General features: G+C 36.9%; 1 protein-coding gene across 1 annotated transcript in view; it reads right to left on the bottom strand.

The window, feature by feature from the left end:
• mov10l1 (Mov10 like RNA helicase 1) overlaps positions 1–24,460 on the bottom strand; it is a 308,056-nt gene that overhangs the window by 195,642 nt on the left and 87,954 nt on the right. The window contains exon 7 of the mRNA XM_065272934.2: positions 6,901–7,182. Within this exon, the coding sequence (XP_065129006.1) occupies positions 6,901–7,182 (282 nt within the window). The remainder of the gene's footprint in view (positions 1–6,900; positions 7,183–24,460) is intronic.

Here is a 24,460-nt window from a genome sequence, read left to right as displayed (position 1 = left end):
GAGGTGATAAGCTCTTCAGTGTGTGTGTTATCAGGAGGGACTTATCAGATCATTATTCGGATCAGGAAAAGGGGGTGGGAAAATCTAATAACAAATAAAGAAATTACAAACATTTATAAAAAAAGATCAAAGTTGCACATTAAGTAAAAAGTCTAAATTTTGCATTAGGTACAGAAATTGAATCAAATGAATAACAACACTGTCTCTATTGTATACATTATATATTATTGTTATTTTTAAGGGGTACAGAAGTGTAAAAAGTTTTTTTTAAGATTGTATAATATGTTTATAAATTATTACTTTACATTTAAAAAATGTAGATTTATTATTATTTCTTCACATTACTTCATGATTGTGAGAAAACATACACAATAAAATATAAATTATAAATAGTAGGGGAGAGCGTGGCTGGTTGGGTCAAGGGTTGGTTGGCACACAGTTTAATTACAGTGCACTAAAGGGCGCTGCCTCAAAAATCTGACATTAAAATGCCTGCCCTCTTAACCTGAACACACCCATTTACTAAAATCATTGAATGTCACTAACTATTGAGGTGTGGATAGCTTTTAAATTTAACAGTGTCAGGACAAAAAAACAGTTCCCCACACTAAACACATTTTAGAACTATGATGGATAGAGATATATAAATGTAAGGATTTCAGTGGATAGAGATAAGGATCACCTATATTTTGACATGAAATTTTAAAGTTTCTGATGAGTGCTTTAACATTAACATTATGGCTAACATTATTTAAGTTAATTGGTGTGTTCTAATGTGGGTGGGGTTGGTTGACACACTGATTATTGTTACTCCTTATACTAATATATATATATATATATATATATATATATATATATATATATATATATATATATATATATATATATATATATATATATATATATATATATATATATATATATATATATATATATATATATATAGTATAAGGAGTAACAAAAATCAATGTGTCAACCAACCCCACCAACATTTGTCACGTTGAAAGACCCGAAGCACACAGCCAGGATAACCAAGGAGTGGTACTTAAGTATTTTTTTCAGGTATCTGTACTTAACTTGAGTATGTTTTATTTGCATCTACTTTTAATCTTACTCCACTACAATATTAAAGAAAAAGTTTACTTTATACTCCGCTACATTTCCCCATGCCTGCCCCAAGTATTTATTACACTGGCTTTCCAAACCAAATGAAAAACTGGGTTTTCTTTTGAAAAAAGCATATGCTCAGCAGTCAGTTCGGCGCGCATTGCGAAGTGGAAGATGACCACAGAAACAGGCGAAGGTTCAGCTCTCGCTGCCGTTCCCCTAACCTTTATATTGTTATGTCTCAATGCAAATAATCAGACTTAAAATCATGTGTTAAACAGTGTTTATTGTTCAGAGAATATGAACTGGAGCTTATTTTTTAATAATAAAAAACCTCAGCATCACATTGTTTTTAAATTACATTGTAAAAATATATAAATAATGAGTTCATCACGATATAGAGGACTTAAACGGATATTTATTGATAAATAAATAAACACTTACAAATCTTACCACTGCAGCTAGTTGCCAATCCATTTTTAGATAAAATATTCAAAGCTTCTCCTTTACATCATATTCTCTTTATAAGACGTGTCAAATCAATTGGAAATCATTAAAATATATTTTTGTCCACACATATTTAAGTTAACATTACTAAATGAAGAAAAAGATCAAATAATTTTCTAAAATAATGTAGTCTCTGAGATAAAAAGATTTCATTCACTTTAACAAATCTTACCACAGTTTATCCGCCTAAAACGTTAGCTATCTCTGTTTCACATCAATCAAAAGCTTCTTTGAACCTCATATTCTCCCCATTTAGACTTTAACAACGATCGAAAACCACTAAAATATATATTTGTTCTCTCATATTTAAGTTTCTAAATGACGAAAGAAAGAAAAGAAATCAGTAAAATAATGTTTGTTTCTGAGGTAAAATTAAACTAAGTTCGCAAGCGCATGCTGGAGGAGTAGAGAAGAGAAGCGCGTGCTGGAGTAGTGGAGAGCGCACGACTTACGCACTAATAAAGAATACAATGAATTTAATGATGTTTTCACTTAATTTCCAAAACAATGGATGGATAGCAGCAGTAGTGAATACATACGGAGCACTGGGACTTCTCTCTAGGTTATAAAAATAAAAAATAAAAATAGCAAACAGGGAACGTTCTCTCTAGGTTATAAAAAAATTAAAATAACCTACAGGAAATGTTCTGGAAAGGTTCTCTTTAGGTTATAAAATTAAACCTAAAAATAACCTGCAGGGAACGTTCTGGGAGCGTTCTCTCAAGGTTATAAAATTAAACCTAAAAATAACCTGCAGGGTTCTTATTTTGGTTCCCAAAAATAACCAAATGGGAACCATATTTGAACATTAGGGGAACGTTGTGTGTTTGCTTGGAAGCTAGTAAGCAGAAATGGTTCTCCTTGCATGCTGCCAAAACAATTGATCTGCCTAATTATTGCTATACAGTTATTTATAATATTTACTTTTTACTTTCGGTACTTAAGTACGTTTTAAATTGGATACTTTTGTACTTTTACTCAAGTGATGTTTGATTGGAGGACTTTCTACTTTTACTGTCATTTTTTATTTGGGTATTAATACTTTTACTCGAGTATAACTTTGGAGTACTTTTACCACCCCTGCACTACAGTGTATATATATATATATATATATATATATATATATATAAATGTAGTTGAGGGGGACATTTTAAAGGCAGACTAACAGGTCTTTGAGGGTCAGAATTCTAGCTGATAGACAGGTGTTCAAATACTTATTTGCAGCTGTATCATACAAATAAATAGTTAAAAAAAGAATACATTGTGATTTCTGGATTTTTTTTTTATTATGTCTCTCACAGTGGACATGCACCTACAATGACAATTTCAGACCCCTTCATGAAGTGGGAGAAATTGCAAAATAGCAGGGTGTTCAAATACTTATTTTTCTCACTGTCTATAAACAGCAAATTTAGCAGAGTTAAAATTACGGTGTTAATGGAAATATAAAGAGTTTGGAGTTAATTTAACACTGGATTGAGTTAAAACTATTTTATTTAACTCTATAAAAATAAAGAGTTGGTGTCAAAACAGAGTGTTATCACTTTTTTTAAATCAACTCCTACAGTGTTTTGTTAGTGGAGTTTGTTAACTCCTAGGGTGTTAAATAGAGAAGACCTCCCCCTTTTTACAGCACACACTGAACTGTGTTTTTGGATGATGCAGTTCAAGCAGAAGATCATCTCTTTCACTGTAAATGGTAAGTAAATGTTAAATAAATAAAAATTGTATCAATTACATTTGAGAGTTGTGAGGTGTTATGTTTTATATTGCTGTTAGTATCAAGTTTAACATTAAGAGTCATGTGTTATTGTCATTATATAAATGCGGCAGTTAAGTTTTGGTCTTAGCCTCAGATGGAGCAATTCATACTCAATGTTTCTGGGAGTTTTTTTGTTGGGTTTTTGCTTTATATGCTGTTTAAGTTTAAAATATATATTTTTAAATCCATTAACGTGTGCAGGAGATTTGCTTTGGGGACTTTGGAGGAGCACAGAAATATATTTAGGCCTACATGAACATTTCTTCAGACGAAGAGCAATTTTATAACAAAGTGAGGATTTTGTAGCCTAGAAATCTAGACGCACCCTAGCGGCCGCAAAATATATTTGCTGCCAGGGTTTAGTCTAGGCACTCACAATACACTTAACCGGTCCAAAAACCAAAATTTGGTCATGCCAATCACATCGTGTGTGGCGTCTGTGGGGCGGGCTTAACATAATGACGACAGAGCTGCAACGGTTCCTACTTGAAAACAGAGAATGGCTGCTGCTGCTGGCGAACAGCTATCTTTTGAAGCGGCTTTGGCCGCGACTCTGGAGGACTTAAACTTATGTTTTTCTTTGAGAGAAGAGCAAATAACCCTACTGAAGTCCTTTTTAAGCAAGAAAGATGTGTTTGGAGTTTTGCCGACTGGTTACGGTAACTACTTCACCTTCTTCGTTGCTCTGATCCGTCATAGCGCTTGCATTGAGCCGTTTGTGTGAAGAGTTGCTAGACCTTACATCTTGATGTAGGTCTGGCTAACCAGGCTAAGGATTTTGTGCAAAACAAATGTATATGTATTGTTTTTTGCATTTTGTATTGTTTTTTAATAATTAAAAAATTATTTTTCCTTTTATTTTTGTTTTATTAACAGAAAAGATAAATATCCAGTCTGAAGGTCTGACCGTCGAGGATCATATCACCTCCTTACAGCTACTGGTTCATCATATTTTGCTGATATTATGTGAAGACCAACATGGCTTTTGGATTGAAATGAAGTCAAACTTGTTTGTATGAACTGAACTGAAGCATCCCATAAACTGTGTAAATAAATATCTGTACTGTTGTTATACATTGGGAATGTGCTTTGTAGTTGTCTCGAATGTTAATATATGTTAATTTAATGAACACTTAAATGCATGATACCATTGAGGACAATTTTTCTGTCATAAATAAATGTTGATCGGATGACATTTAAAAAAAATCCTTAACAGTTTTACAATGATAATGATTGATTATACTGCTGTATTGTTACATTAAAAACTGTTTAAAAATAAAGTTTTTTGTCCGAAAAGTACGGTAATATGTTTTTGTGTTTACATTTACCATATTAACACCATAGTATTAAAAATATAACACTACATTGGAGTTAACAAATTACACAGAGGGAGTTAATGTTTAACAATTAAAAAATATTTAACACTGATAAGTGTAAATTTTTAGTTAGATTTATAACTCTTCATAGTGTCAATTGCTAACACTTTAAAAGAGTCAACGTGCCAACACTTTCAAAAGTGTTAAAATAACTCTATTGGGAGTGGACCCCATGAGACACTTTTAAAGTGTTGAAATTAACTCTTATAGAGTTATTCTGAGGTTCCAGATTTTGCTGTGTATATGTATGCATGCATGCACGCACGCACGCACACACCCCTAAAGGATTATTAGGAACACCTGTTAAATTTCTCAATGCAATTATCTTATCAACCAATCACATGGCACATACTGAATGTCAGAATGGGAAAGAAAGGCGATTTAAGCAATTTTGAGCGTGGCATGGTTGTTGGTGCCAGACGGGCCGGTCTGAGTATTTCACAATCTGCTCAGTTACTGGGATTTTCACGCACAACCATTTCTAGGGTTTACAAAAAATGGTGTGAAAAGGGAAAAACATCCAGTATGTGGCAGTCCTGTGGGTGAAAATGCCTTGTTGATGCTGGAGGTCAGAGAAGAATGGGCCGACTGATTCAAGCTGATAGAAGAGCAACTTTGACTGAAATAACCACTTGTTACAACCGAGGTATGCAGCAAAGCATTTGTAGAGCCACAACACGCACAACCTTGAGGCGGATGGGCTACAACAGCAGAAGACCCCACCGGGTATCACTCATCTGCACTACAAATAGGAAAAAGAGGCTACAATTTGCACGAGCTAACCAAAATTGGACAGTTGAAGACTGGAAAAATGTTGCCTTGTCTGATGAGTCTCGATTTTTGTTGAGACATTTAAATGGTAGAGTCAGAATTTTGTGTATACATAATGAGAACATGGATCCATCATGCCTTGTTACCTATGTGCAGGCTGGTGGTGGTGGTGTAATGATGTTGGGGATGTTTTCTTGGCACACTTTAGGCCCCTTAGTGTCAATTGGGCATTGTTTAAATGCCACATCCAACCTGAACATTGTTTCTGACCATGTCCATCCCTTTATGACCACTATGTACACTACACTATGCACACCTACTTCCAGCAGGATAATGCACCATGTCACAAAGCTTGAATCATTTTAAATTGGTTTCTTGAACATGACAATGAGTTCACTGTACTAAAATGGCCCCCACAGTCATCAGATCTCAACCTAATAGAGCATCTTTGGGATGTGGTGGAACAGGAGCTCATGCCCTGGATGTGCATCCCACAAATCTCCATCAACTGCAAGATGCTATCCTATCAATATGGGCCAACATTTCTAAAGAATGCTTTCAGCACCTTGTTGAATCAATGCCACAGAGAATTAAGGCAGTTCTAAAGGCGAAAGGGGTTAAACACAGTTAGTTAGTATGGTGTTCCTAATAATCCTTTAGGTGGGTGTTTATATATTATAGGAATACTATTATATGGTGTATATTTATAAATATAATAACTAAAATAAATATAATAAAAAACTGCAAGTCACTTTGGATATAAGTGTCTAATAACTGATTACGTGTCTAAGCACATCAAATTACAGTACAAGGCAACCTCATGTAAAACTGTGTAAAGTAATAAGTAGATTATCAGAAAAGTTTTGCCAGCAAATTTAGTGATTGGGGAATTTTTGTATGGTAATTAAATGTAGACTAACAAAAATTAGTGCAGATAGAATACAAAAAAGTATTGTGTAAGCAGCTTATTATTACCCCATTTCAGATATGCAACATGTTTTTTTATTTCATATAGGGCGGTTTCCCACACAGAGTTTAGTTTAATCCAGGAATAGGCCTTGGTTATTTTAGGACATTTAAGTAGTTGTTACAAACATATCTTACAACAAACAATACTGGTGTGAATCTTGAGACAAATCAATGGCACTGATATAATTTAAAATTTGTCAGTGCAAGCTGCATTCAGTTAAGACAGCTCAAACAAGCATTTTAATCTTGAACTACACTTAAGCCCTGTCTTGAGAGCTACCCTATAGAGATTAACCTGTTGTTTAAAAGTGACAGCAGTGATATTAAGTTTAGTATGAACGTTAGTATAAACTCTTAGTCTATGCTTTACTTCATTTTTGTTTTATTAAAAACATTAAAATCTCTTACTTGGCCTGGCAGCTGACAGTCACAGACATCTTCTCTCCAGGTACAATCTCTAGGTCACTTGCCAACATTCGCACAGCTTCAGTCTGCAGAGAACCTAGGTCTTTACCATCCTCTACCTCAACATCTCTACTGCCCTCCGCTGGGTAAAAGCCACTTGGCCCATCAGCAGCTTTGATGTTTGGAGGTTTGCTGAGTGACACAGAGCTGAGAGAAAACTGCTGCTCGGAGTCCCATCCTGCAAACTCGCAACACTTCAATCTGTGACGCTCTGATCCAGTGTTTCTGTTAAACATTAACACAAAAAACAAAAGTAAAAAGTTTCATTACCCATTTCTTCTTATTGTCCATTGATGCCATGTCTATTCTTAAAGCATGTTATTAGGGGCCAAGCACCGAAGGTGCTCAGGCACCTATTGTTATTGTCAGTCAATTCCACTTGATTCCACAAGTACACGTGATTGCTCTCATCATGCTTATTGTTTTTAATACCTTACAGTAAGATTCCACCGATTACAGTAGGGGCCATTTTAAAATGTACAGTATTTCGTTTTTTCGCTACTCCTTCAAATTTGGTTAAATTGTTATGAAATTTGGCACAGGTGATCTTTGGAGTGAGCCGCACAGAAATGACTGAACAGAATTTTTTGTTCTGAGGGGAATTTTAAAAGTTATAATGTGACGAATTTAACGAGTTTGATGCAAAAATGGTTCTGAGGCTGCATCTCGGTTAGGGGTGGGCGGAATGACCAAAAATCTATTTCACGGAATGAGTCATTTTATTTCACGGAACGGAATATTTCACGGTATACATGTTTTTCAGTTTATATTGTTTTTTGATGATAAAAATTTACAGAAATACACCACTCACTATAGCTTTTAACTAAATGCTCACCACAGTTTTATAATATGAGCTATTTAAAGTTAATAATGTTAAAGTGAAAATGCCCAGAAGATAACAACAGATAAGATGTTTTTAATTGAGTTATTTATTTTATAGACTATTGAAGCTATAGTTTGGCTTCATTGTATTTTGTATTTATGCATACATTACATTAAACATATGCAATATGAAAAATGAACATGTATAATATATGCAAAAACCTACAGACAGGATAAATACCTGTATATGAGAGAAGAAGCTCTAGATATTATAAATGTGACAGGTGCTATGATGTGATGATCATAAAGTTTGTTTTAAGGTCTTGACGCCCTTTACTTTCTATTAGACCTTAACATTTGCATCTCTTTCTTGTCTTTCCGATCAAATATGTTTGTATAAGCAAATGACGCGTCAAACTACATCTCTCCAGCAGCGCACGTGTCACTGATATAAACGCGAGTTTTGTCTTAGCTTGCTTAAAACTCAGAAAACTTTACAACTATTAGCATTATGTGCTAGAAGAACTCTTTATTTGGCGTCGCAGCTCCTTGCGCTTGCCTAGAGAGACCGGCCGGCTGCTGCATGAGGAGAGGGAGAGCGCGCGAGAGAGAGCGCGCGAGAGCGAGCAAGACAAGATTCTCGCTGCGTGACCCGCAATGGATTCACTGGCACTTATTATAAAAATTACACAAATAACTCGTTCATTTTTTAAAAGTGAACTATTTTACATGTTTCTCCGTCACACTGAGTCTAACATGCTCAAGGGCAGAGTTAGCCACGGCCACTTATTTGCATTCCGCGGAATAGAAAAATCTGTTACGTCTGACATTTTATTCCGCGGTAATGGAATTCATACCGCCCAGCCCTAATCTCGGTCATTCTTTGATCAATCGAAATTAAATTTGGTACACTTCATGTGGACCATGAGCTGGGTGTCCATGCCAAATTTGGAGACAGTGCCACCTATGGGTCATGAGATATGAAAAAAGGCTTTTTTTGCCCATAGCTACTGAACTTTTTGTCAGAAAATTATGAACTTGATGTCTACGGATTCTTTGCCTCATGCCGCATCTGTCAATGTGTATTATGCCTGGTTTGACCGAACTGCCTGTTCGCCATTTTGAAATTTCACATAAATTGGTATATCTTTTGAACTATCAAACATATCCGCGCAAAAATTGGTAGGGAGCTTCGGCATGATGTCCTGAAGGTACCTGGGAAGTCAGAGTACAGCGCCACCTAGGGGTTATAAACTTTAACAGTTCTTATAGAACCGCTTATAACTTCTGAATTTTCTTATGTATGCTGATCGCAACGATACCTCTTTGGTCATTTTCCAACATTCTGTTCATGTGTTATTGTAAGGCATGTAGTAAATGATTTTTTCGCTACTCCTTTTACAAATTTTGTTTATTTTATGCCAGGTTCTACTCGTGTTATGATCGGAGCAATCCGCACAGAAATGACTGAACAGATTTTTGATATTCTGTTATCTTTCTTAGAAATACAGCTCCAAAGTTGACCGTGCCTGTGACGTTGTCTATTTGTCATAGTAAATTAATGTGACTGTATATTACATTGTAAAGCATTATTATACAGAATGATCTTCTTGTCTTCAATCTCACTTGAGCTTTTTGATTTTCATATAAATAGAATGTCTGTTATTTCTACTCTGCTGTGTCATTTCTGCACTTTCAGTGATTGGCATATGTCAATGCTTGCAGCTCTAAAGCTCTTTTCCACAGTTTGGCCAAACCAGGTTTACTCAGTGGCGCATGTTGTTAGTGCCATGCTTTGGGAACCTGAGGTCATGGGTTCGAATCCCATGTAAGATGTGTTTGTCTTGACATCTTTCTTATTTAAGTTATCTGATTACCCTATTATATTCATTGCATTTCTGTTAATTGTGCTCTGCGGTGTCATTTCTGCACTTTCAGTAATTGACATGTGTCAATACTTGCAGCTCTGAAAGCTCTTGTCCAAAGGTTTTCAAACCAGGATTACTCAGTGGTGCATGTTGTTAGTGCCATGCTTTGGTAACCTGATTTAATGGGTTCGAATCCCATGTGCAGTGGCATTTTGTCTTAACTTTTTTCCTCACTTAAGTTATGTGATTCTCATACTATATACTAGGGATGCACCAAATCCAGGATTCGGACGAATACTGGGCTTTTTGACAGGGTTTGGGTTCGGCCGAATCTTAGATTTTTCTTCCACCGAACCAAACCCTAAGCTTGTGCTACGCTGGTTGACGTCACACGGCCGTTGATTACACACATCAGGTGCTGACGTGGAGATAAGTGTTTTTTTTCCGGTGAGCATTAGGGGCGTTTCACATTTCGTGGACGCACCTGGAAAAACTAACGCATCGCACCGCACCGCTTTCATTGTGCTTTGCAGTCGGGCTATCAAAATGCATCCCCGCCCTGCCCGTTGGGCTATCTTGACTTATAGGGAGGAAAAATATATTTAAATGCTTATGTATCCTCTCACAGATTTGGAAGGGTAATTGTGGTGCATGAAATTCAGGCATTGGGTATTTAAATTGGGTTTGAGCGCGCACTCGAGTTTTATTTTCACTTTCGCGATCGGGCGAAGCGGCAGTGCAGGAAGCAATCCGTACTGATTTGTCATGGATTTTTGTCCAGTCAAAACAAAAATTTCGTCCTGTCAGTCATTACTATCCTCACGTAAGAAAATTAAATCTCTCGCAGCAAGCTTTAAAGTGATATAGATTGTACGGGCAGTGAAGAGAGTGAGTCTGTGCAGAATCGCTCTTAAAGCGACAGTAGGCCCTGTTTTTCTGATTGAAAAAATTATCCAATCTCTAACTGGATGATCCAAACTGTGAGTTTTGTGACCCACTGAACCACTTTTAAATGGTGGGTATATCTGGTGTGGAGATGAGCAGGAACAGTTGGTTTACATGGAAATCCAGTTTTTTTGTTTGTTAAAAAACCAACAGCATCAAAACAACAACAAGAATAGCAGATTAAACATTGTGGTAAGAGGCCCTATTGGCTTTGTATTGGCAAAATTTCGGGCTACCAAAAACTGAAGAGTGCCTGCCCGGGGCCCAGGGATTTTGAAATTTTGCAAGCCCTGTAATGGAATAAGGATGCGAGTAGGATTCGGTATTCGGTTTCGGCCGAATCTTAAACAGTGGAATCGGTATTCGGCCGAACCCAAAAAATCTGGATTCGGTGCATCCCTAGTAATATACATTGGATTTCTGTTATTTGTGCTCTGCGTTGTCATTTCTGCACTTTCGGTAATTGTTGGATGTCAATGCTTATAGCTCTGAAAGCTCTTTTCGATAGCTTGGCCACAACAACTCAGTGGTTTTATTGTTTACTAGGGGCGCACGCAGTAAGTGCCATGCTTTGGAACCTGAGGTCATCAGTTCAAATCCCAGCTCTTACTATCACTTATTGAGATTTCCTTTTGTGTTCACTTTAAAATGTTCTTCTCGACTTTTCCGGTTTTCCACACGTGTTCTTTTTTTGCCATCTTTGCTGTTGTTGCTCCGCACTGTGGTGGTTCTGCTCTGCGTTTGCTTTGCTTCGGGCTCTGTATTGCACGCTTTCTTCGCTTTGCGCGTTTGCTGCGTCGCGTGGTGTTTGCTGTACTTTGGGTGCTCATTGCGCTGAAAGTGCTTGGCCCCAGTATTGCTACTTGCAGCTATATTTTTGTCTTGAAGTTCAGCTTTTTTATATTTATATTTGTATTTTTAATTTCGAAGCAAAAAAATGCAGCCTTTATGGTGCATTATAAATTGTCAGTCTCACCTCATAGACCTCATGGTCAAACACTTCACACATTAAATACACTGAGCATTTAGCACAGGGGTGGGCAAACTTTTCTTACTCGAGGGCCACAGACTATGAACGATAAATGTAGCTTTATTTCTCCACAAAATCAACACTCAGTGGAACACACTGTACTCTATACTTTTATCTTCACCCTACTTTTATGAACACTTTCACTACTTTCATATAACAAATCTGGATAACACTGGATATACATACAGTTTTATATACAGTTCTAAAGCAAACATCACAGTAATACAGTCTGAGCAATACATTAAGATTGTGAGCCATTTTTCACAGTTATCACCATAAAGAAGATTAAAGCTCCACTGTGTAAGATCTACTCCCATCTAGTGGTGAAATTCTATATGACAACCAACTGAATATTACTTTTTAGCCCCCCCCATTTAGAAAACGTTTTAACTCCTACGCTGCCTGTTTCATGCCAAGGTTAACATGGCTTCCAGTACAAAGCAAAAGCAATAAAAAATAACTACAATTTACAGTGTCCTTTGCCTGTGATCCATGATAGCACACAGATGGTTTATGTTTAACATGAAAAAAGTCACATTTTCATGATATGTCCACCTTTAAACACATTCAAAAAGCAACCATAAACGTAGCTTAAACACTCCTCTTTCATCGACGCAAGAAAAGTATCCTAGGGGCTTTTTGTTCTATTGGTTCTATTTATGTAAAGCTGCTTTGAAACAATTGACTTTTGTGAAAAGCACTATATAAATAAAATTGAATTGAATTGAATTGAATTACACTTGGTATTAACATGTGTTTTTTCGTCGATCGGATCACAAGTGGACGAGAGAGACACATAACATTCACACCTGGTATTTAAATCAGTCTTGTTGTCCACTTTCGACTGCTTCTCTCCAGATTACTGAGGGGATGGTCTATGGCAGGGCTACTTAAATCTTACCCTGGAGGGCCAGAGCACTGCATAGTTTAGCTCCAACCCTAATCAAACTTAACCACCTGTGATTGTCTAGTGATCATGAAGACCTTAATTAGCTGGCTCAGGTGTGTTTGATCAGGGTTGGAGCTAAACTCTGCAGTGCTCTGGCCCTCATTTGGCCAAGATTTGAATAGCCCTGGTCTATGGAGACTGTGGGGGCGAGTCCCTCTCCTGTCATTTAAACATGAGCGGGAGTAATGATGAGTTTATATGTACGCAAACTAATATTATGTCAAAGTCCACTGCTTGTGTTCCAAGTAAACATGCTACACAATGTTTTGTCCATGTATATACAAGAGCTTTCTCTGATATTTCAGCACAATATTTTGACATGAAATTTAAACGTTTCTGATGAGTGATTCTATGTGGCTAACATTATTTCATTTAATTGGTGTGTCCTAATGTGGGTGGGGTTGGTTGACACACTGATTTCTGTTACTCCTAATACTACACACAAACTCCCACACTTAAACACAATTAACTTATGTTAAAAATAATAAATATTGTATTGAGATATTGTATATATGCGCTTCTTACAGAGCCACTCCTTGGTTATCCTGGCTGTGTGCTTCGGGTCATTGTCATGTTGGAAGACCCAGCTTTGACCCATCTTCAATGCTCTAACTGAGGGAAGGAGGTTGTTCCCCAAAATCTCGCAATACATGGCCCGGTCAACCTCTCCTTAATACAGTGCAGTCATCCTGTCCCATGTGCAGAAAAACACCCCCAAAGCATGGTGTTACCACCCCCATACTTTACAGTAGGGAGGGTGTTCGTGGGATGGTCCTCATCATTCTTCCTCAAAACACATTTAGTGGAATTATGACCAAAAAGTTATTTCTCCCACGACGACTCTGAATCATCCAAATGGTCATTGGCAAACTTAACTCTTTCCCCGCCATTGACGAGATATCTCGTCAATCAAGAAAAAACGCTTCCCCGCCAATGACGAGTTTTTCCGTCTTTCTGCAATACCGCTATTATCCACTAGGTGGCACCCTTCCGCAACTTTTAAAACCCGGAAGTATTGCCCTATGGCAAGCTGCTGCATGTCCGTGTCGGTTTTAAAGATCGCTCTGAATGGGAACTCTATCAAAAGTCCGTCACAAAAATGGAATTCTCTCTTTTTGCTCAAAATGTGGTGTTTTTGCAGAAACCTACCCATATTCAAAAGCTGATTACAAAAGAACTAGGATAAAACGTTTTTTTTTTTTTTTAAAGCAGAGGGTCTGTTCTTTCATTTGGTATATTGTATGTTTATATATTTAAAGAAGAACATTTTCTGGAAGACATTAACCTTTTGTGAAAATCATGAAAAACGCTGGCGCTGGCTGGCAACTTTTTTTAAAAACGCTGGCGGTGAAAGAGTTAAGACAGGCCTGGACATGTGTTGGTTTAAGCAGGGGAACCTTCCGTGCCATGCATGATTTCAAACCATGACGTCTGTCTTAGTGTATTACCAACAGTAACCTTGGAAACTGTGGTCCATGCTTTTCAGTTCATTGACCAGCTCCTCCCGTGTAGTTCTAGGCTGATTCCTCACCTTTCTTAGGATCATTGAGACCCCAGGAGGTGAGATCTTGCATGGAGCCCCAGTCTGAGGGAGATTGACAGTCATGTTTAGCTTCTTCCATTTTCTAAAGATTGCTCCAACAGTGGACCTATTTCACCAAGCTGCTTGGCAATTTCCCCATAGCCCTTTCCAGCCTTGTGGAGGTGTACAATTTTGTCTCTAGTGTCTTTGGACAGCTCTTTTGGGCTTGGCCATGTTTGTAGTTGGATTATTACTGATTGTATGGGGTGGACAGGTGTCTTTATGCAGCTAATGACCTCAAACAGGTGCATCTAATTTGGGATAATAAAGGTAGTGGAGGTGGACATTTTAAAGGCAGACTAACAGGTCTTTGAGGGTCAGAACTCTAGCTGATAGACAGGTGTTCAAATACTTATTTGCAGCTGTATCATACAAATAAATAGTTTTAAAAAATCATACATTGTGATTTCTGGATTTTTTTTGATTATGTCTCTCACAGTGGACATGCACCTACAATGACAATTTCAGACCCCTTCATGATTTCTAAGTGGGAGAACTTGCAAAATAGCAGGGTGTACAAATACTTATTTTCCAAGTTTTTAGAATTACATGAAACAATAATGATATTATATATTTAATATTGTACGCCAACCAGTTGCCATGCTTGCCCGTTTAAAGGCTGCAATCTCAACCCTTGACTGCGATTGTAATGCATACCATCGCCTCTCGCAGTCGTCCCGGGTCTGCGACACAAGCGGGAATGCTGCACTGATCTGAAAACAAATCCTCTCCCCAGTGATGCGCGGGTTGATCCGAAATGAGCGGGTACCTGCGGTCACCTGCGGTTACGAGTCATCCAAAAATATTTTTTATGATATTCGGGTCGCGGTCGGTCGAGTCGTTTGAAATAAAGATGCCAGTGAACTATTTTAAACAATTACTACTAGTAAATTCCATGATTTGGTGCGTCTGTGTTATGTTCCGCATGACAGCCCTGTCATCTAACAACCAAATCACCGTGGTCATTGCGAGGCAGCACGTGCATGAGAATTGACGTCATCCGTAGCAACGAAGACTCACTCTTAGTTTAGAAGTTATAATTTTTCCTTACTAAAAGTAGGTCTGAAAGGCGTTGTGAATAACTTTTAAGAGAAAACTCCTAGCTAAAATCTTTTAGTGCGATTTAGGAGTACTCTTAGTGGTAAGATAAAATTCGTTGTGAATACGGCCCCAGATTTAGTTTTATCAATAAAAGGCTAAAAATAGCGCTGTACACTGTGTGTTTGCGCTAGAGGTCAGAAAAGAGGTAAAACATTGATCTCAGTACCTCAGATTACATAAATGGATGGAGAGACGGCAGAACACATTAAACCAAATGCGCGTTTACACTACAAGACGTAGTGTTATGCACAACCATGCTATAGTTAGCCAAGCAACTATAAAACTTCGAGTTTACACCATAGACTGTACAGATTTAAATGAATATGCTGAATTTACTGTGGAGAAGATAGAAAGCAGGCAACTTTGGCGTCCCTTAAGCCTCATGAGCTGTTTCCATCTTGAAAAACTACTCCAATTTTGACTTTGGTCTTATTGTTTTCCTGTCGCATTGCCGTTTTAAATCTTTTTTTGGCTTCCTTGGCAACTCGTTTTAATATCCTCGAGAATAGGTCTTCAACAGGCTTTCAAATCAAAGCATTAGATCGCGAGCTCCTCACAGTGTGCGGCTGTTTCAGCCTACGCAGGTCGCATATGTGACCCGTCACGGAAACCAGGGACTCAAGTCGGCAGCACAAGTTTCGAGAAAATGAGAAACAAAGTTTTTTTTCGAAATTTGTGATTTTCGTTTTATTGCAGAATCTGTTAGTTGAGATCACGAAGAAGCCTCTCCATGTTTGAGATAGCAGTTTTTGTATATTTAAAAGCGTACATTTTGCGGTTAAAATAGGCTTGTTTTTCCGGAGATTCTAGCGTGCAGCGGGGGGCGTCATTGTCTGTGTGTATATTTACATACTGTATAAGCTTGTGTTTTCGCCTCCGCCCCCAAAGGGAACAGCGTGACTACTAAATAAGGATAGTTCGCCCAAAAATGAAAATAATGTAAGTAATGACTCACCCTTATGTCGTTCTAAACTCGGAAGACCTCCGTTCATCTTCGGAACACAGTTTAAGATGTTTTATCGTTAGATTTAGTCCGATAGCTTTCCCCTTCATTGAAAATCTATGTATGGTTTTCATGTCCAGAAAGTTAATAAAAACATCATCAAAGTAGTCCATGTGACATCAGTGGGTCAGTAAGATTGTGTTGATGCATCGAAAATACAGTTTGGTCCAAAAATAGCAGAATTACGACTTTATTCAGCATTGTCTTCTCTTCCGGCTCGAGCGTGAAGTCACGTGACTGTAGTGACGCGCTGCCCTGTTCCTCAGATATGTTTGCTAAGTTTTTTTTTTTTCAAACTTATAGCCTGCGTCTCCCTAGACTGTAAAGCTCGGGCGCACAAAACAAAAGAAAAATAAAAGAAGCTGGGGCGGAACAAATAACAGTCAGCCGCATCGTACGTCAGCCGCGTCACTGACTTTATGCGGCGCCGCAGTCGGAGGACGTCAAAGTACCCTGAGAGCTCTTCAAGAGATAGTTACGGAGTAGTTTAATTTCAACTCGCTCTCGCGGTACTTTGACGTCATCTCTATGTCAGTTCTTTCAGCGCAGCATGAGTCCAAACACACAGAAGTTACACAGATATCGTTGTATTCTTCATATAATTGGCTACATGTTTTGTCTATCAATATTTTCCATGAAGTCATTGGCTGATGGAGGAACGAGCGAGCCATTGGTAACCTCTCTAAAGGATGTCACGTTTTCGACGGCGCTGTTTGGATGATCTATTATACTACTTCCCTATTTTAAATACAAACTTTGAAGGCGGGATCATGTGTTTAACGGAGTGTAATCTCATATACCCTTACATGTTACGATTTAAATAGTCTTCAGATTATATATTATATTGTATTACCAGACATTCATGCGAAATCTGATGTAAACAATCTATATTTCACGGATTATACGCATTTGTGGACAAATATGGTCATTGGATAATCTGAAACAGACTGGATTCGACTTGTGATCCCCACAAAGGTAAAAGAGTCATGTTTATTTTTGCGGGTTGTCATTTGGTCATAAAATACTACATATGATGCTAGAACATCTCAAAAAGGGTTTTACAGGGGGCATGGCTTATCTAAATGAGATGTAAATGAGCCCTATTGTCTCCCCCAGCTGAAAAGAAGAGTCCCTTTCGTCTCGATTTTCTCGGTTTGAGTATTTCTGAGTTCCAATATTCAAATGGCCACAACTTCTCCAAATCTTATCAGATTTCCATGTGTTACACATCGTTGGAAAGCTTAGAAACTGCACTTTCAGAATCTGTGAATAACTCAAAATGCCCAGATCCGACTTGTGTCCCTACTTTCCGTGACTGGTCACATATGCAGGCTGCAAACGTCATCAACCCTGGTTTATTTAAGTTAACTAAGCATTACATTCGCAAGTCATAAGTATATTACATCAAATTACGATTAACTAAGAATAATTGCCAGCTTTATAATTGTTAACCTCTTACACTCTGAGGCTATTTTGGGGATTTCCGCCTGGATTTGGCCTACCCAATTTCAAAAGCTTATCATACCCACAAGCAGAGGTGCACATAAAAAAAGTTTGATATCATTTTACAGGAAACCCTTTGAAATTACATAAAACACTGTTAAAAGTGGTCAACATGGTTGTATGTGTTGTCAGTCCTCTAATAAACACAAAAATAAATAGGCGCTTTGATGTTTTTTTTTCTAAAGTCTGTATTTAAAAGTGTATAACTCTGGCCCTGAGTGATAACGAAACCTGCAGACAGTTTTGTTTGATTCCAGCAATTGCCAGCTTACAGAGGAAAAAGGAATTTTTTCTCTATCATAATAAATGCAAAAGTTATTTTACTCCAACTGATGGGAGGAATAATACGCTTATGGTGTACAATTTCTGCCAAAAAACATTTGAAGTGCTCCCATGGATTAAAGTGAAAAAAATTCTTCTGACTGAATTTTTTTTCAGGCCAAGTCATATTCCTTGTAAAAAGGCGAGACCAATAGCATTCTAAGGGGAGATGTTTTTGCCATTAATGCCATATTAAAGTCTACTGTGGCATTTATAGGGTTGCCAACTGCTATGATATACAGCAGCAGTGCGGGTATGTTTTTTGTGAATAAACAGTGTTAACACTTAATTACAACATACGATAGCTTTATTAATAGTTTGTTAATTTACAGCTTTACTTTTAACACAGTCCTTTAATTGAACCATTACCTTTAATATCTGTCTAAAACAAAACACTTGTGACTCCTGCACTGAGGGTTAAAAACGTTATCCCGTCATGTTAATCTACTTGTTGTGACAAACTAAAAAAATGTATTCTGTAAGATTTAGTTTGCAGGGCATTTCAGATTAAGGTGAAACAGCTAAATAACTCCCTATATAAAAAGAAATATGAATATCACCAACTTTAATGAACCTTAATTATTTATTCATTGTAAATCTTATTAATGTTGGCATTTACTTATACATTTTTTGAAATCAAGGTTGAAACTGTTAACATTAGTTAATGCACCATGAACTAACATCAATTACTTTAATGACATAAACATGAATTAATAAATGCTTATATACTCTATATTTTCTATAGTTTGTTCATGTTATGTAATGCATTTAAAAATGTGAACAAATACAACTTTTTCATATCATATTATTCAGTACACATAAACGAATAATCCAGGGTCTGTTCTGTTCACAAAACAGCTTACAGTCACAGCTCTAATACAGTAACGTTATGTATGAATATAAACCCTGAACGAGCAACTCGAATAAAACTCGTGTACAATTCGCACAGGATGCCTGTAATCATAGTGACAGTTGTACATCGAATGACTGTACTTTTATCAACAAATTATTATTTAACAATAGAGGCAGAGCTGAGGTGCTATTTTATGCGCAATGTTATGCACTTAAAACAACACATTGTGCGCAACGTGCGTATATTACACAAGCACAAAATTCAAGCTCACGTATAAACAGTCAGTGATGAAATAAGGATAATAAACAATAATGTATATATCTTAGTAAAGGTATAAATTGATTTAGTCAAGAGCAGTGAGAGATTAATTTTTTGATTAACATTAGTGATAGATACGCAAAAAAGGTAACTTTTTTCTGCTGTTTACTTTCTCCTAAGCTCTAAATGGTCGTGTTTTAGGATACTTGCAAAGACTGGATTTTTGACGCATAACCCTATGTAAATAAAGCGGCAAAAATACTCACAAGCTCAAAGAGAAGCGAATGCGCGACTTGCTTATTCCCCTCATACAGAAACAGCGCATTTAACACTGTTGTTATTGTTTCAATTTAAAATCACTTGTTTTTAAATGCGGATACATGTACAAATGTCAACATTTCTTGACCACGCGCACATGCAACTGCAAGAACTGACAGGTGGATGACATCAAAGTACTGCGAGAGCATTTCGGAAGCAGTCTCGTCTAATGAGTTCTCGGTTCGCTCTCACGGGATTTTTGTGTCATCTGACTGCCTCTTGGTTCTTGTGGCGCCAAGTGAAGTTTACCCATGAGTTTAACAACTCATTGTATCAGCCACTGGTTAGATCAGCGTAGCGGTCACAAACGATCACGTACGAGACAAACCAATTACCCCCAAAATACAGGACCCTAGGCTTACTGTGCAAAGACACGTAAATTACCTGGCTGTTTGATTTTCTTAGCCCACGAACTGAAAGGCTTGCCAATCTTCCTCATTTCGCTAAGTCTAGTTAATCTCCATTGGTCTTATACACCTTTATCGATGTCCAAAACATCGGATCCTTCCTGCATTACAAGTATGTCCATGCTAGCAGAAATAAAGTTTTACCTCAGTTTAACGTGAGATACAGCCAGAAAACCCCGAGTGGATCTGGTGCGTATGATTACAGAACGCTTACAGTGGAGAGAGGAACGTGATTTCGCTCCACTCCAGGCTTTTATCACATTCCGCTTAACAAGGTGAATACACGGCGTCTTTATGAAAAGTTAATTTAATAATTTTGCAACTGACGGAAATCCGTCGTAGACTCGCTGCAATCGACGGAAATCCGTCGCTACGACGGAGAACTTTAATCCATGTGCTCCCATAACCACATACAGTGGAATAAATGCAATATCTTTATATTCCCTGTGGTCATTAAAAATCCCAGGATGTCCTTCGAAAAAGAGTAGGGGTGTGCCCCGGCATCCTGGCCAAACTTGCCCATTGGCCTACTAATCATCCCTCATACTAATTGGCTATATCACTCGGTCTCCTCTCCACTAATAAGCTGGTGTGTGGTGGGCGTTCTGGCGCAATATGGCTGCCGCCGCATCATCCAGGTGGATGCTGCACATTGGTGGTGGTGGAGGAGATTCCCCCATTCATATGTAAAGCGCTTTGAGCACTGGAAAAGCGCTATATAAATGTAACTAATTATTATTATTATTATTATTATTATTTATATCATTTTGCAGAAAACCCTTTGAAGTTACATAAAAAGCTGCTGTTTGTGACAAATATTGTTATTTATGTTGTTTTTCATTTGATAAAACACCAAATTTTCCTTTTTATGTTGTAAATACTGTCTTTGATAGTGTATAACTCTGGTTCTGTGTGCTCTAGCAGACTGCAGACAGTTCTGGTTGTTACCAGCAGCAGACAGTAAACACCCAAAAAAGAATGAACTCTTTAGCTTGTCGCATTCAAAAGATATTCTTATTTTACTGAAGGGTGCAAAAATACATTTTTCATATAAATATTAATTTTTTGTTTTGCACATATAATAAATAGCAAGGGATTATATATGCACACAACCAAAGAAAATGCTGTGAATGGACTCATTGTTTAGAGTAGGACCTAAAATAAAAGATGGTGTATCATTTGTGGCTATATGTGCTATCTGAGGCAGTTCACTATGGAAGCATATGGGTAGCATAATTCACCCCCCGACAATTTATTATATGATTTAATATTAACATATTTCATATTTTTCAAGTATGACAAACATGGGCAAGTCTTATATCAAATGAAAGCTCTCATTCTCAGGAATAAGGCTACATCGTTATTTTTGCTCTATTATTAACACATTTCCAACAATCCTCAAATGAATAATAAGGTAAAAAATTGTCTTTTATAAACATATGGGAAACTTGAGTGTGAACTATGGAAGCATATGGGTAGCATAATTCAATTTAGAATGTAATATGCAATATGACAATGCAATATGTAAAATGGCAATGCATTTCTGTATTTAAGTTTACATTTTCAATGCTTGTATGTGCAATGCTTGGAGCAAAATAAAAATGAAAATGTAATACTTTAATTTACATTTTTCATTTTCTACAGCCCTGTTTTAAATACATATTTTAATGCTTTAGAAGTTGCAAAATTAAAATGGAAATGTATTACGCGAACTGGTATAATGTGTTTCACATGGTCAAGCAAAAACTGTAGCAAAATTATAATTTAAATGTAATTCTCCCTAAATGCATTTACATTTACAGGTGGGAAACTTGGGATTGCATTTTCATTTACACAACGTGCAATGGATGTACCAAAATTAAATTGGAAATGTATTAGCTGGATTGATTAGATGTGCTTTACATGGTCAAGCAAAAACTGTAGCAAAATTATCATTTAAATGTAATTTTCTCTGAATGCATTTACACTTACGGGTGGGAAACTTGGGATTGCATTTTCATTTACATAGAGCGCAACGGATGTAGCAAAATTCAATTGAAAATGCATTCCGAGTTGACCAGACGCCAGTTCACCCCGCACTGTCCTGTGTCTACCTTCGCATTCAAGTAGCCTACGGATGTTTCTACCGCGAACATTTCATCACAGTTCAAATAAACATTGACTGTTTCATATATGTGAATGTATTTTTACGTTGAAAACATTGTAAAATTTTTTAATGGTTTTAAAATAAAGATAATTGCGTTAAAACATCACACGGTGCGAATGATAAAAGGTTTATAAGCTATAACAGACTACTACTTTATATAGTTTGACATGTGATTGTGAAGAAGAATAAACATTGCCTGTTCCGGTGAAAGTCTTTAACAATTATGCAATAATAGATTATCATCTAACAAGAATAATCATGGTTTTACTACAGTAAGGTTTAAGGTTTTTTAAAAGCTGTTGTGTGGTTGGTTTTCAAAACCATCTTGTTGTAACCATGATTTTGGCTTTAACTATAGTCAAACTATGATAAATTTTCGAAAGGGTCTAAGACGGCGTCATTGCTTGTTTTACTGTTTGCATCTCCAGCAATTCGGTTCATAACCAGAGCACCGCATATAATAATCTAAGTTTCGTTTCATTCTCAGTCTCGGTTAGCTCTTCTGTTTTATCGGTAAAAAGAGGCTTAATTTCTCATGATGTGGAGCACGTCTAAATAACACGCGAGCAAGTGAAATCAGAAAACCCCCAGCAGCGGTGTTAAATCTCGAAATAGGTTACTGCGACCTGAATGGCCAAAACAATCAGAAATACATACAAAATAATTTTCAGGTATACTTCTTTACATAAAATAAAACAAATGACGTGATAGCGCATTAAATGACCATTCTATATTACAATACCTTAACCCTGCACTGACACGTTAAAAACATTTTGAATAGATTTTTTTCTTTTCGAATATGTATTGCAGATCGACTAGTCTTGCACACCCGGACATCAGCATATTGACCCTATCAGACCAAACGTACATTTAACTTTCTGTACTTTTATACACTTTCATCCTAGCAGAAGCGTAATGAATGAAAGGCTATACTACTGACCTGTGGCTAGGGTTCGCTTATCTTATGCACTACTTTTAATGTTCCATTTATTTATATCCACAAAAGTTATTAACAATACATAGATTGAAATGAAATTCGTTTTAAAGAAGCAAACAAAACTTATTAAGAAAAATTATGTTTAAAATGGCCTATTCTGTATTTCGCAATAAGCTAATTAAATTTAAACAAAACATTACAACAATATTTAAACACAACAATAGCCTACTCAAACATAAATATATAAAACAGACATCCATCAGGATCCATGTTAAAACAAGCTGGTATAGCGTAAATAATCTGTGATTTCCCTCTGCTTGTTTAGACCTTAGACATGCCTCGCTCGCATCATGACAGATTAGTTAAATTCATGTTACTATACTGAAGTTTTACTGATACAAGAGACAGACATGGAGAATATGAAATGAAATGGAGATCGACAATTTTTACATGCGGTGCTCTGGTTAGAACCGGATTGCTGGTGGAGACGGTCGTTTAACGGCAAACAGTAAAACAATGACTCTGTCTTAGACCCTTACGAAAATGAACCATGGTTTTACCTTAAAGCAACAACAACAACAAAACATGTTTACTACAGATTTTCTGAAACCATAGTTAAACCTTAATGTAGTAAAATGGTTATTCTTGTTAAATGATAATCCATTATTGCATTATTGTGAAAGAACAGAATTTTACCAGAACAGATAATGGTTCTTCTTCTTCACAAAACATGTCAAACTAAGAAGGTATTTATGTCGAAGTTCAGTCTGTCTACCTTTTTTCACTCCGTGCTGTTTTCTGTATTTTAAAATTATATAAAAAGATTTGAACAGTGTTTTAAACGTAAAAATACATACGTAACAGTCAGGGTTTATTTGAACTGTGATGGTCAAAAAAAAAACCTAGCCAAAAATATTCATTATGTTTATTATATTTATTGCCATATGAGATGTTTATTGCCGTTGAATACTCTCGTCTATAATATGGAAATCATATATACGTAGTAGGACATATAATGAGGTATATTGCAAAGTTACACTGCTAATTTTTATTTATGATATATGTGGAGATAAATAAACATTTGCTAATCTGCTGATTTGGTCCATTCATGTCCTGACCACCAGGCTAGAGATTTTAAACATCATTAATCCACCCTTACTAGTCTATCAAATAATATCTAAAGTTTATTGTTTTGTGAAAAAGCAGCGGTCAGCAGCTGCAGCGAACTGCAAACGGAGTGTGAAAGCACAACGCGGCTGGTTGACAAGTCTAACCGCATACATACTGCAATAAACAGGTGCTTTTACATCAAAGGCCAACAGGATATGCCATTTGGTGAGGGGTTGCTCACTGATTCCCGTATTTTGTAAATCCTAGACATTGGTTGGATCTGCCGAACGGGTTGAGCACTTTTATATTTTTTATATACTGTGTTGAGTAGAGAGGCTGCACAGTTCGAC

This window comes from Paramisgurnus dabryanus, chromosome 6 (genome assembly GCF_030506205.2).
Source record: "Paramisgurnus dabryanus chromosome 6, PD_genome_1.1, whole genome shotgun sequence".
Lineage (NCBI taxonomy): Eukaryota > Metazoa > Chordata > Actinopteri > Cypriniformes > Cobitidae > Paramisgurnus > Paramisgurnus dabryanus.
This window is presented reverse-complemented; position numbering and strand designations above follow the sequence as displayed.